Source organism: Echiichthys vipera (genome assembly GCF_963691815.1).
Source record: "Echiichthys vipera genome assembly, chromosome: 14".
In the NCBI taxonomy this organism is placed as follows: Eukaryota; Metazoa; Chordata; class Actinopteri; order Perciformes; family Trachinidae; genus Echiichthys; species Echiichthys vipera.
Window position 1 is genome coordinate 25,475,802 of NC_139839.1, and position 13,312 is coordinate 25,489,113.

General features: G+C 40.2%; 1 protein-coding gene across 1 annotated transcript in view; it reads right to left on the reverse strand.

The window, feature by feature from the left end:
- The window catches only part of LOC310956205 (junctional adhesion molecule 3B-like), a gene marked incomplete at its 5' end in the record, with an annotated part of 47,837 nt that overhangs the window by 6,699 nt on the left and 27,826 nt on the right, over positions 1-13,312 (reverse strand). Inside the window, 7 exons of the mRNA XM_083926366.1 lie at positions 2,583-2,637; positions 2,751-2,880; positions 3,291-3,390; positions 4,487-4,689; positions 5,986-6,138; positions 6,224-6,337; positions 6,424-6,492. Coding sequence (XP_083782492.1) covers positions 2,583-2,637; positions 2,751-2,880; positions 3,291-3,390; positions 4,487-4,689; positions 5,986-6,138; positions 6,224-6,337; positions 6,424-6,492 — 824 coding nt within the window. The remainder of the gene's footprint in view (positions 1-2,582; positions 2,638-2,750; positions 2,881-3,290; positions 3,391-4,486; positions 4,690-5,985; positions 6,139-6,223; positions 6,338-6,423; positions 6,493-13,312) is intronic.

The following is a 13,312-nucleotide window of genomic DNA, read 5'->3' on the forward strand; positions in this document are numbered from 1 at the left end:
ATGGATCATTAAATGAATAAGTGAACCTGTAACACTACAGACAGGAACAGTAGAGATGGATCATTAAATGAATAAGTGAACCTGTAACTCTACAGACAGGAACAGTAGAGATGGATCATTAAATGAATAAGTGAACGTGTAACTCTACAGACAGGAACAGTAGAGATGGATCATTAAATGAATAAGTGAACCTGTAACTCTACAGACAGGAACAGTAGAGATGGATCATTAAATGAATAAGTGAACGTGTAACTCTACAGACAGGAACAGTAGAGATGGATCATTAAATGAATAAGTGAACCTGTAACTCTACAGACAGGAACAGTAGAGATGGATCATTAAATGAATAAGTGAACCTGTAACTCTACAGACAGGAACAGTAGAGATGGATCATTAAATGAATAACTGTGAACCTGTAACTCTACAGACAGGAACAGTAGAGATGGATCATTAAATGAATAAGTGAACGTGTAACTCTACAGACAGGAACAGTAGAGATGATCATTAAATGAATAAGTGAACCTGTAACTCTACAGACAGGAACAGTAGAGATGATCATTAAATGAATAAGTGAACCTGTAACTCTACAGACAGGAACAGTAGAGATGGATCATTAAATGAATAAGTGAACCTGTAACTCTACAGACAGGAACAGTAGAGATGGATCATTAAATGAATAAGTGAACCTGTAACTCTACAGACAGGAACAGTAGAGATGGATCATTAAATGAATAAGTGAACCTGTAACTCTACAGACAGGAACAGTAGAGATGGATCATTAAATGAATAAGTGAACATGTAACTCTACAGACAGGAACAGTAGAGATGGATCATTAAATGAATAAGTGAACCTGTAACTCTACAGACAGGAACAGTAGAGATGGATCATTAAATGAATAAGTGAACCTGTAACTCTACAGACAGGAACAGTAGAGATGGATCATTAAATGAATAAGTGAACCTGTAACTCTACAGACAGGAACAGTAGAGATGGATCATTAAATGAATAAGTGAACGTGTAACTCTACAGACAGGAACAGTAGAGATGGATCATTAAATGAATAAGTGAACCTGTAACTCTACAGACAGGAACAGTAGAGATGGATCATTAAATGAATAAGTGAACGTGTAACTCTACAGACAGGAACAGTAGAGATGGATCATTAAATGAATAAGTGAACATGTAACTCTACAGACAGGAACAGTAGAGATGGATCATTAAATTAATAAGTGAACCTGTAACTCTACAGACAGGAACAGTAGAGATGGATCATTAAATGAATAAGTGAACGTGTAACTCTACAGACAGGAACAGTAGAGATGGATACTTAAATGAATAAGTGAACCTGTAACTCTACAGACAGGAACAGTAGAGATGGATAATATATTATATATTATATTATCAATTAATATATTAGAAAGTGAGATAAAAGTCTGGAAACAACACAAACATTTTTCAAAACTCTTTTTCCCTTTTTCCATATTTTTCCAGACCTGGAAATGACTCAAATTAAATCCCAGACTTTTCCAGACTGCGTAGGAACCCTGTATATAGTAGTATAATGCACAGACTTCTATCTATTTCAACACACACACACACACACACATGTATATATATATATATATATATATATATATATAGTTGATATAAACTGAAGTATGAATGTACAGATATTTACATATTCTCATATCTTATTCTCTTTTATTCCTTTCTTATTTCTGTTGTATATCTCTAAATAGGTTTGTTATAATTAATCTGAATATTTCTACTCAAGAATGGAGCAAATATAACGAAACTCAATTCCCCCCGGGGATCAGTAAAGTATTTTTTAAATGAATAAATGTTCACATTGTACTTTAGGGGAGTTTTCACAGTGACTTTCTCACGGCTCAAATCTGCCTGAGCTGACAGTCGACTGCTCCACAAAGCAGGAATCATTAATAGTTGAAGTTGTCAGTGTGTGTAGAGCCACACCTGGGACCACATTCTTAAACCTCGCTGTGGATTTACACTCAAACTGTGTGTACACACCGGCACAAAGATCAGTGCTGAAGATACATGATGGGATTTTAACAGGGGCATTATTAATGAACATGGACAGAGATGATCAATGATTCTGTTTTGTTGCTCATATCAGACAGACTCGACAAAGTGCTTCACAATAAATAGTAAAAGAGAACCCAGGGAAGTAAAATGATGTGTTTAATAAGACAATGGTGAAACTGACTACACCAAATCAAAATGAAGGTTATAAATTCTCCTTGGATTTGACATGTGACATCCATCTCTCTCCTTATTTGTCCATTTCCACCTCTGGCCAGTGTGTGCGCTGGGCTGAAGTGTGTGTTGGGTGGTCTTTTATAAATGCCACAGTATGTGTAGGTGAATGGTGAATCATTTATACACAGAGGCAGACCAGGCGGGGCTCATAAAAGGAGAATACAGGTGGCTGGATTGATTTCCCATCTTCAATTTAAACTCTGACTGGACTGTCTATCAGTTTTAAAATGCACTATGTTCAATTTTAATAGTATCATTTACAAATTCTAAACGCATCTAAGTTGAGCTGCTATTTACAAACCTCATCCTCCGTCCTGACGTAGTCCACTCCATCTCCTTTAGCTGGAACTTTGTAACTGAAAGAGAGAGCGCAGGGTGTTTTTATGGGTGACAGGTTTGGTGTTGGCTAAAGAGGAACACATGTATTTGTTGCTCGTGTGAATGATGGGAGCATGTCTCAATGTCTTACTTGTTCCCCGTCTGTTTTTGACTGGAGAAGTAGCCTCGCTTGTACGCACAGCAGATCCCTGCAGTTATACTTAAGAGCACTATGACCACCACCAGCACTCCCAGTACAATCCCCACCACATCAATATCATCTGTGGAGTTCAGGTAAGAATGTAGAAATGAACCGCTGGCATTTGGTTAACCTGCCCTCTAAAGGCAGGGTGACACAGTGGAGTATAGTGTTCAATATTTCAATAAAGTGTCGTGTTTCCATTCCGTGTTTCGTTTCAGTTTAGAAGCAAAGACAAATGAATATAATATCCAGGAAGATGGCGACAGCATAAATAGCTGATCACTCACGAGTTAAATGTTGGCTTTGGCAGAACTTTTGCCGCATTCACAAAACATTTTTGTGCAACTGAGCAGGTTTTTATCAAGTGTTGCTGTTTCCATTCAGCTTTGTTAATGTGATTCATCAAAATGCGTATAAAAACATGTGAATGGAAGCACGAGCCCTGAGGATAGGACGTAAATCTCAGCAGTTGATGTGTGGCACACTTACAGACTTCCATGTTCTGGGGTGGACACTCAGAGTGCCCCGCATCGTTCTTCGCTCGGCAGAAGTAATCGCCTGCATCTTCTTTTCGGACTGCGACGAACTTCTGCATCGGAGAAATCACAAACATACATCGGATTAAAACTATCACTCTTGGTCCAGTCACTAGTTGTTTACAGAAGGTTTTAAGAACATATAAGATTATGGTCAGTTTTATCAGGATTTGTATGTATAGTTTTTTTGGTGTTTTTTTACAGTAGAATGAACAAATAAATCATGAGAACCCTCTGGGATTCAGTGAAGGAAGATAGTTACATATGCAGTTTTACTTTACACACTAAAAAAATAACCCCCCGTCATGGTGTCAGAGGAGCCTGTGGTGCTACATTACATCAGCCTTTTAAAAACGACATACAACTATGTGCAACGACATTCAAACCCACTGCACATCAGAAATGTTCAGAAAAAAAGCAGTCTTTGTATTATACTTTCCTTTTTATCTTCTTCTCTCCCTCCTATTTATGTGTATGCACACGTATGTGTAACTTTTTATGTTTTTTATATTCAAGCAGAAATATATAAAAATATAAAGCCATGTAGAATAACGCAAAAGAAATTTGTGGAAATAAGAAATGTTGATGAAGGAAAAAAAACCATGATGAACTAATGAAGAAATTCTCTGGCTTTCTTCAAGTTCCCAAAAATGATGCAACTCTCCTGGCCAAATAATGTAATCTAATACAAAACAATAATAGCTTTCTAAATGTGTTGGTGGACATTCCTTCCTCACATGGGAGTAGCAGAGGAGTGATAACTGTGTTTCTGTGAACACCCCCTCCTCCCAACCTTATTAGTTCACAGCTACGATTGAAAACTTAGTTTGTTCAACTGAGCCGGCGACACTTGCACTAGAACGTCCCGTAAAGGCGAACACTGCAGCATGCTTTGGTGTGTCACATCTTAGAGGCCAGCATGAAGGTGGACGAGAGAGGGTTGGAGGCGAGGCACGGAGCGGATCGAGCAGCGCTGCAAAGCAAGTGAGAACTGAGGAATGTGCAAGCGAGGACACTAGATTCCCCTCGTGGCTCAAGTCCTCTCGCACCATCAACTGTCTCCCCAAAATATCCGCCCCCACCCCTGGGCGTCAGGCCACCGTCCCCGCTGCCCCGCCCTTGTCCAAACATATGGGCACACATACTAACCAGAGTTCCTGTTTCTGCGTTGAGCGTGTATGAGGAGTTGAAGAACTTGAGGCTGGTCTTTGGGTCCTCAGGGATCTCTTCCTTGTCCTTGAACCACTGGTACTGAGACTTGGGGAAGCCCTCCTCTTCCACACAGCTCAGCTCAGCCGACTTCCCAAAAGGCACTGATTTTGGGACACTGCATTTGGGCACCACCGGCTTTACTGTGTTCAGATAAAACATGATCACTGTCACTATCAGAGACCATATTCACAGAGCACCTTTAGGCTAACAGTAGCTCCTGACTTGCTGATTTAGGAGTAATGAACGGATTGAATAGATTTAGTGGCTGAGTTTAGGCGTGTCAGTCCTAAAATTAGGAACTACACACCTAAACTCAGCTACTAAACCTGTTTAAAGTTAGAAGTAGTCGAGAGGACTTCTAAGTCACTGAGAGCAAATCACAAACAATCCTAAAACGGGTGCTGCCGGCAATCTGCCTGGTTATCTCCTCAACCTTTCACAAAGGTTTCATGATAGTGAGGAAGCCTTTTTATTTCCAGGCAGATATCAACACTTTTCTGTTGTTGTCTTTTACATTTATCCTGACTCTGAACTTCCCTTTAATAATGTCCTTCCTTTCACACACAAGCTGGGCAACAAGTAGAAGCTGCTGTTGTTTGCCCCTCTCACTATCATCATGGTTATAGTGGTCTGATCATTACCATCAAGAGGCTGACAATGAGCTGCACATACTAACTTGACCAGTCAGAACACTATATGACTCTTTGTTCCATGTTCAACCATTTGATTGTGAACTCTTTATATGGCTATGGAAACATATGTCTACAGTATTCATATCAAGAATTCACTGACAGTCACAGTTGGATGACACATGAAATCATCCATACTGCCAGGGATCTTTCTCTGAGCTTAAGACTTCTCTTCTTCTTTCTATGTGAAGACGTTTTAAGAGGATACTGTTATTGAGACACTCTTAGTGGTGTTTCTACCTTCTCGTGGTGAGATCAACTGTTAACAAATGTTAAACAAACTGAAACATTCTTTCATGATGCTGTTAGGTCTATGATTGACTCTGATGCTTTATAAACCCAATGTCACCCCGACCCCTTATGGTTCACTGGACTGACAGCACTGACAGGAACGGGTGGGTACATGATTTTTGGCCCGTGCCAAAAAACGCCACCAGAACACGCAGCGCTTGCTTTCTTTAGCGTCGCAATTCGGAGCAGATGCAGTTTCAGAGGTTTCCTCTTATAGCCCAGAACACGCCTTTGCGGCTGGGCAGGTCTGGTCATAACACATCCTCATATGTATGCCAAAGGGTTGGTGCGACCTACAACACGGTTTCATCTTACAGCATCTAAGTGTGAATCACGAAGCAAGGTCTCTCTGTAAGGGCACAATAATGGTTTGTTTTCTGCATCACATTTTCACGTCGGCCTCATATCTTTTAATAACATGCAATATAGGCCTGTGACGCAGGTATGTGGTTTTACCTCTTACAACAAGGTCAATCACGATCTCATCAAATGACTTCTGGTCATTAGCGGCGGTGACCTCACAACGATATTTGGCTGTGTCAGATCTTGTGGCGTTGGTTATCAGCAATGTGGCAGGTTCTCTGATCACCGCTCTGTTCTCCAGGTCACCTGTCGGAGGATGTTCAGCAATGTTCAGCTATAAAAGTGTGGAAAACTGTAGAAAATAAATGAGACTTGCTTGTGCTTTTTATACCTGAGATCTTCTTGTCAAAGTACACATAACTTGGTCCCCCATTTGTTATCTTCTTCCATTCAATTCTGGGGTTGGTTGTAGAAATGGACTCAATCAAACATGATAACTCAATTTCTGCACAATAAAGAAAAGGAAATTAATTCAAGTGAAAAACTGATTTAGCATTTTTTTTGTTGGAGTATTTGTTCATGAGCTCTTACTGTCAAACTCATCGGTCCACGGTGATTCGTTGTTTGTCTTCAGGACCACTGCTAACACGCTGAAGTAGCCTGCACAACAAGAGAGAAGAGGCAATGCAACATGAAACTCTACGGAGCATGAATTTTCATGATACAGTGATGATCTCATGCGATATGCACAATACCAGCTGACATCCACTGATGTGCTGTGCTTATTTTAACACTCTCCTTGAGGATGTTTGTTACATGTTCACTTATCTTAAATTTGACAAACACAATTAAGGTGAAGATAATGTCAATCCCACATCAGTGTGATGATCTTAACAGCCTGGTGCTCTTTGGCCATGTTCTGTTACCGTCCCTCTTCCATTTTTAGTTGTGTTGGTCAAACCATTGTGTGTGCATGTGTTGAGGGTGGGGGTGCTGTTTCTATGCACAGTGGATAATTGCGCAGGGAGGCATGTGCCCTTTTCAGGGCAAGCTCACCATGCCAGTAGATCAACTGCCTGCCGAGCCCTTCTCTCTCGCTCTCTCTCTCTCTCTCTCTGAGCCTGATGCTGTTGCCCATGTGGGACTAATGGTGCAAAAGCGCCCCAGAAAGATCAGTGTTGGTATGTGGTATAGGGCTAGGGCCTTGGGAGGGGGCACTTCTGAATCATCCTGACAGCCTATGGTCCACAAACAAATCCACACAAAGTCCCTTCCACATGAATGTTAACTAAGGAACATTCTCATGAACACTTCCTGCTGATGCTGATTTTTAACTCCCATCATGTACATCTGACTGCAGCATACAGGCCACTCATACATCTCTATGGTCCATTGTATAGAAATGAATTATGATAACTGTACACACACTGGCTTATTTGTATCATGGATTACCAAGTAGGCCTATTGGGTAGAGGTCCAGGCTACCTGGATCAAAACCTCTGCATGAATAGACTTTTTTTTTTTTTTTGGAAAGTCAGGCAGACAGAAAATGAGCACAAAGAGACACAAAATGAGCACAAAGAAACATAGAGCGTACAGAGCAGCACATGATGAGCATAGAGGGGCACAAAAAGAGAACAAGGGGACACAACATGAGCACAGAGGCACAAAATGAGGAAATAGAAACACAAAACAAGCACAAAAAGAGCACAGAGAGAAACACAAAATGAGAACAAAGGGGCATTAAATGAGCCCAAAGAGACACAATTAGCTCAAAGGGACACAAAATGAGCACAGAGAGGCACAAAATCAGAACAGAGGGGCCCAAAATGAGCACAGAGCGGCACATCATGAGCATAGAGAGGCACAAAATGAGAACAAAGGCACACAACATAAGCAGAGAGGCACATAATGAGTAAAGAGAAACACTAAATGAGCACAAAAAGGCAAAAAATGAGCAGCGATAGAGACACATAATGAGAAGAAAGGGGCACGAAATGTGCATAAAGAGAAATAAAAAATTATCACAGAGAGGTACAAAATAAGTACAGGGAGACAAATTGAGCACAGAGAGCACAAAATGAGCATAGACAGGAACAAAATGAACACAGAGAGACAAAATGAGCACATACAGACACAACATGAGCACAGAGACACGAAATGAGTAAAGAGAAACACAAAATGAGCACAAAAAGGCAAAAAATGAGCACAAAGAGAAAAAAATGACCACAGAGAGGCACACAATTAGTACAGGGAGACAACATGAGCACAGACACAGCATGAGCACAAAGACACAAAATGAGCACAGACACAACATTAGCACAGAGACACAAAATGAGCATAGACACAGCATGACCACAAAGACACAAAATGAGCACAGACACAACATTAGCACAGAGACACAAAATGAGCATAGACACAGCATGACCACAAAGACACAAAATGAGCACAGAGACACAAAATGAGCACAGACACAACATTAGCACAGAGACACAAAATGAGCACAGACACAACATGATCACAAAGACACAAAATGAGCACAGACACAACATAAGGACAAAGACACAAAATGAGCACAGACACAACATGAGCACAGAGACACACAAAACTAAACAAACAGAGGCAAAACAACCACAAAGGGACCGTGAATGGTGCACAGTGTGTAGGTGTAGTCTGCTGCTAACTAACATGGGCCTCAGATTCAGAAACTTGCTCAAACGAGGATAACCTGACCTCCACCAAGTGTCATCTGGATACACAGCAGTGTCTAGGGTCACCTGCTGAAGCAGACAGTGTAAGCTGATTAGCCCTCGCTCTTTCAGGAGATCATGACAAGACGACAGCTTGTTTTTACCCACTGCTGACAGTAATAACACTGCACGGAGGTCGTTAGTAGGTCACACCTACGCCTGACAATAAAGATCTACCCTCCGGAAATTGCTTGGAAAGTTTAAGTGTGACGCTAGGTGTGCTCCGAAGCTTTGTAATATCCCGGTATCAGATACAATGTAGTTTTAATTTAATATAAATTCTATTTGACAGGGGATATGCATTTTTTTCCTGAAGGCTGGCTCTGTATCGTGACCTGCTCCTGGGTGCTGCTCTGTAGCTGCGCCGCCCTGACCTTCATACTACAAAAGTATTGTAGTATCATTTGAAGCTACTTGGAGGGAAATCTAGCTCAACAGAACAGCTGAGGTCAACAGCAGGTCTTTTTTTTGTTCTGATTTCTAAGGTTAAGTTAAATAAATATTTAATTTGACTTTGCATCTCAAGACGTAATTTATTCCGTACTGTGCTACGGCAGCAAAGAAAACAAAGTTTGGTCCCGGGTGGAATAAGTTTTGCTCCACAGCACGCAATGAAAAAGTTCTTGACAACCTAAAAAAGTAGTGTTTTTTTGACTGAGAACTTTGACAAAGAATTGCAAAGGAGCAAAGATGAGAATCTGCACTCTTTTTCAGGAGTGACAGTCAAAACAGCACCGATCCAGCTGAAGCCTGTCACCTATTTATCTTCCTCTGCGCAGTGCTACATCCTTAGAAGCACACACAGCTCTGGCAGAGTTAAGGGCTGTGTGCAGAGGAGAGATGTGTTTCAAATCCCACTGTTTCCTCTGTCATTCTTGTATGAATGCAAACCATCTTCTGATAAAAAATGACTAAAGGGTAGTCTGTTCTTTACACTGAAAGGCAGAAATATGACTGAATCCATGTTTACACAACGGTGCAGATATCTGCTCTTCAGATAACTCCATTCATCCACGGACCCGTAGAAATACGCTTTTTACGGTTTCTGCCAAAAGCTTGTGTATGTGAGGCATGTCGGTGCTAACTTCTGGGTTTGAGTTCCAAATATACTGTGCAACTTAATACCAAATCTAAGTAGGCCAAGTGTGCGAAGAGAGAAAATATCAGAATAGGCTGTGTTGAAATAGGATCCAAAGTTGACAATAAATGATTCCAGGTGATTCATTTAGTACTAAGACTTTCCATTAACTGCAGCCCTCAGTTTTTCTGATCTGACAGAGCTAATGGAGTTAACCCCCTGTCTCTGTGCTCCTCCTTAATTTGGAGAGTATTAGTGCAGATTAGGTGCCTAAGTGAGCTTGACGTAGACATAGAAAGGTTGAGAGGTCTGCCATGGAAACAGATGTCCAGTAAAACACATGAAACCTCACTCAAAAAGACTTGCACTGAGCTCCATCTACTTAATGACCCAAGCTAGCAAACAGGAAGACCTAACCAGTTATGACAATTATTGTTGTGTATTACAGAGAACCATCAGTGACCCTTTAGTTTGGGAAAAAGCATTCAATGTATGGTTCCGGTCATTTTTCAAGAATAAATGTGCTTGTTCCAGCCTTTATCATGTGAACATTTGCAATTTGTGACAGTTTGTCAAACAAAACTAAGCACTCCAGGTGTGTGCCAGGTGTTTTTCACAATTTTTGATCATTTTATAGACAAAACACCAGAGCACACAAGGCCAAATCCCCTCCGAAGTTGACCGGTTGCTGACATTAATTTAAACATTTAAAAGGTCTGTGTAGTGTTCATTTGACATAAAACTTCCACCAAACTTCACAGAGAACAATGAGGGCAAAACAGCATCACCGATCTGTTTTAACTAAATATTCTCTGGTCTAGCTAACCTTAGGCACAGAAACACAGAATCCATCTGCACCTTAGTGTGATGTAGGGGTGTGCGATATCACTAGGGATGTCATGAGAACCGATACTTGCGATACCTTTCGGTTCTAAAATAAAAAAAACACAGACGATGCCTGTTTTTTTTAAGGAACCGTAAGTTTTGGTGTAGTGGGGGCAGTATAGAGTGTTCCAGTCATACTTGGAGGTAGTCAAGAAGAAGTGGAGCTCACATGGCATAACAAACCCCATGTGGAAAAAAACGACAGTGATCGCTTCGCCCCGACTTGTTGATCAAAAAGGCACCATGAGTAATTTAAGGAAGTACTTTGCGTGTGAGGCAGATGACCGTGGAGTTATCATCGATCCACTGAAGCCATTATGCAAACGATGCTACTGTGGTCTTCAGACCAAGGGAGGCAATACTTCCATTTTAGCCTTTACTGTAAGAGCAAGAAACACTCAAAACTCGACTGACACATTAACTCAAACAAAACTATAGACAGATCAGCTAGGTAACGTTATGTTTAACATTATAATGAAAAACTAAACAACAGGTCATTCAGGACAGCCACGGTACAGCTGCTGATTCAAGGTGGTTCTGATTTATTTATTAACAACATCCAAACGTTTTAACGAGTTAATGTTTTCTTTTTTTATCTGTCATACTGAAATACACGTTACATGATGTTTGGGATGGCTCGCGGGCACTTCTGTTACATTAATGCCTTATGTTATGGAGCAATGGTAAGTAACCATATTCAAAGTACCCTCCCCCTGCCTCCATTTGGAGCTGTGGAGTCGTGTGGTTCCTCTCAGCCAATCAGGGGAGATCAAGCTAACTGACAGATAGTGACATCATTGGCATCTGACCAATCAGCAGTGGTCTGGAGCCCTTCAAACACAGCCATCTTACAGAAATCATAAATATTGCTTCTTTGAACCTGGCTCCTCCCACAGCTATTGTAATAACATCATGACTAAACATGGTACGTTGATGTAACTCACACTTATTATTTGGTTGAATAGTTTTGTTAAAGATTGAGATTGTTATTTGCATAGCATTTTGTAAAAATTAGCTTAATGTTTGAGTGAAAACTAAACACACCATATTTGATCATATGCCCGTTCACCTAAGACTAGCATGAGTGGCACAAGTGTCTATATTTAGACATATGCCTCATGAATGTATGTTTTTTATTAAAGTTAAATGGGATACACAGGTGCTTATTGTTAGTCTGAGGCCTACTACTGTGTGAATTGATCAATATTATTCAATATTGGTTTGTGATAAAACACAATCATGATCAAATATAAGTGGTACTTTTATTGTGCTATAGTGTATTTATATTTATTTATGTCACTACTCTTTTTCCAGTTAAGACATCTCTGTCTTGAGGTACTGATACAGGCTTGACTGTCATACAAGAAAAACACAGATTCAACAAATACAAATGCACAATCACAATCAGTTTGGAACAGTTTCTGGAACCAATAACAGGCCCACTTGTTACAAGAGTAACAGTCAAAATATTGCCAAATAAGATGTAGACGAATAATCAAATTGGCAAAGAAATGGTATAGAAATAATAATATGTGAAACAAACTTTAGAATTGATCAAAGAAACTTAATAAATCATAAATACTTGATGAATACAAATATTTCTAAATGACAAATAAAATATCAGCAGCCACGAGGATCATGGTTAAAAATAAAACACATTTTGTTTTGTTTTTAAAAAAGTGCATGTTTTTTCTCCTGAACTAAACACAGACACTCGCCTCGTTCATGGACTTGGTGCATCACTGCAGAATCAAACACTGATATACAGTATGTGACCTGTCTGTTCAGTCCTCCTGCACATTTACGTTCCACTAAAACAAAACTACAAAAGTAATTCAAGAAATACAAATCCACTTTAACCCCTGCATAAAAGGACAGAGTTAGCTGCTCAACCCTAATGTTAATGATGAAGAATTTCTTTAAAGTTAGAGTTATACTCTTTCAGAGCCTCCATCTTGTCACGTGAACCGTTCATGCTCCTTGATTATTTGCCCTTCTTTACTTTGATTAGTTTTTTGTATCTTTTGTATCTACGGTCACACACATTGTTTCATGCCGTACTTAGGCATTATATAAATATCCAGACGAGAGGCCTGCGTGATATTTGTAAACCTTTTTTTTTTTTTGCTCCTTTGAAAACTTTATTGACACATACACCTCTCTACTTCCGGTCCATCCTCTATATGTTCCCCTCTTAAATCCACACACAAACACACATGTTCCTATTACACTTACTACAAGCCTGACTCAGAAGTTGGAAGTTCCCAATTTCCGATTACAATGAAATGCAGCATACGCTTCAGTGACTAGCTCCACCTGGGTCAGGGGAAGGCAATTCCGGTCCTTGAGGGCCACTGTCCTGCCTGTTTTAGGTTTCTCTCTGCTCTAATGCACCTGATTCTAATGATGTGCTCGTTATCAAGCAGCTGATGCTTGTCACAGTTCTATCATTGTTAGACTCAGGTGTGTTAGGGTAGAGAGAAACCTAAAACATGCAGGACAGTGGCTCTCTAGGACAGGAATTACCTACCCCTGACCTGGGCAGACCAACTGCTGCTGACTGATTGTAAAAAGACTGTAAAAAGCCTCACTAATAGAGCGCTGCATTTGAATTTTGCAAGGAAATGTTGTGTGCAATGTCCCTGAAATAAGCCAATAAATAAATGAATATATACATTTACCGGCAGAAACACATAGTTCTATTTTGATAGTGACACTTGTTATGTGTTTCACCTTCTTAATTTTTCAACTGTTTTCCATATGTGTA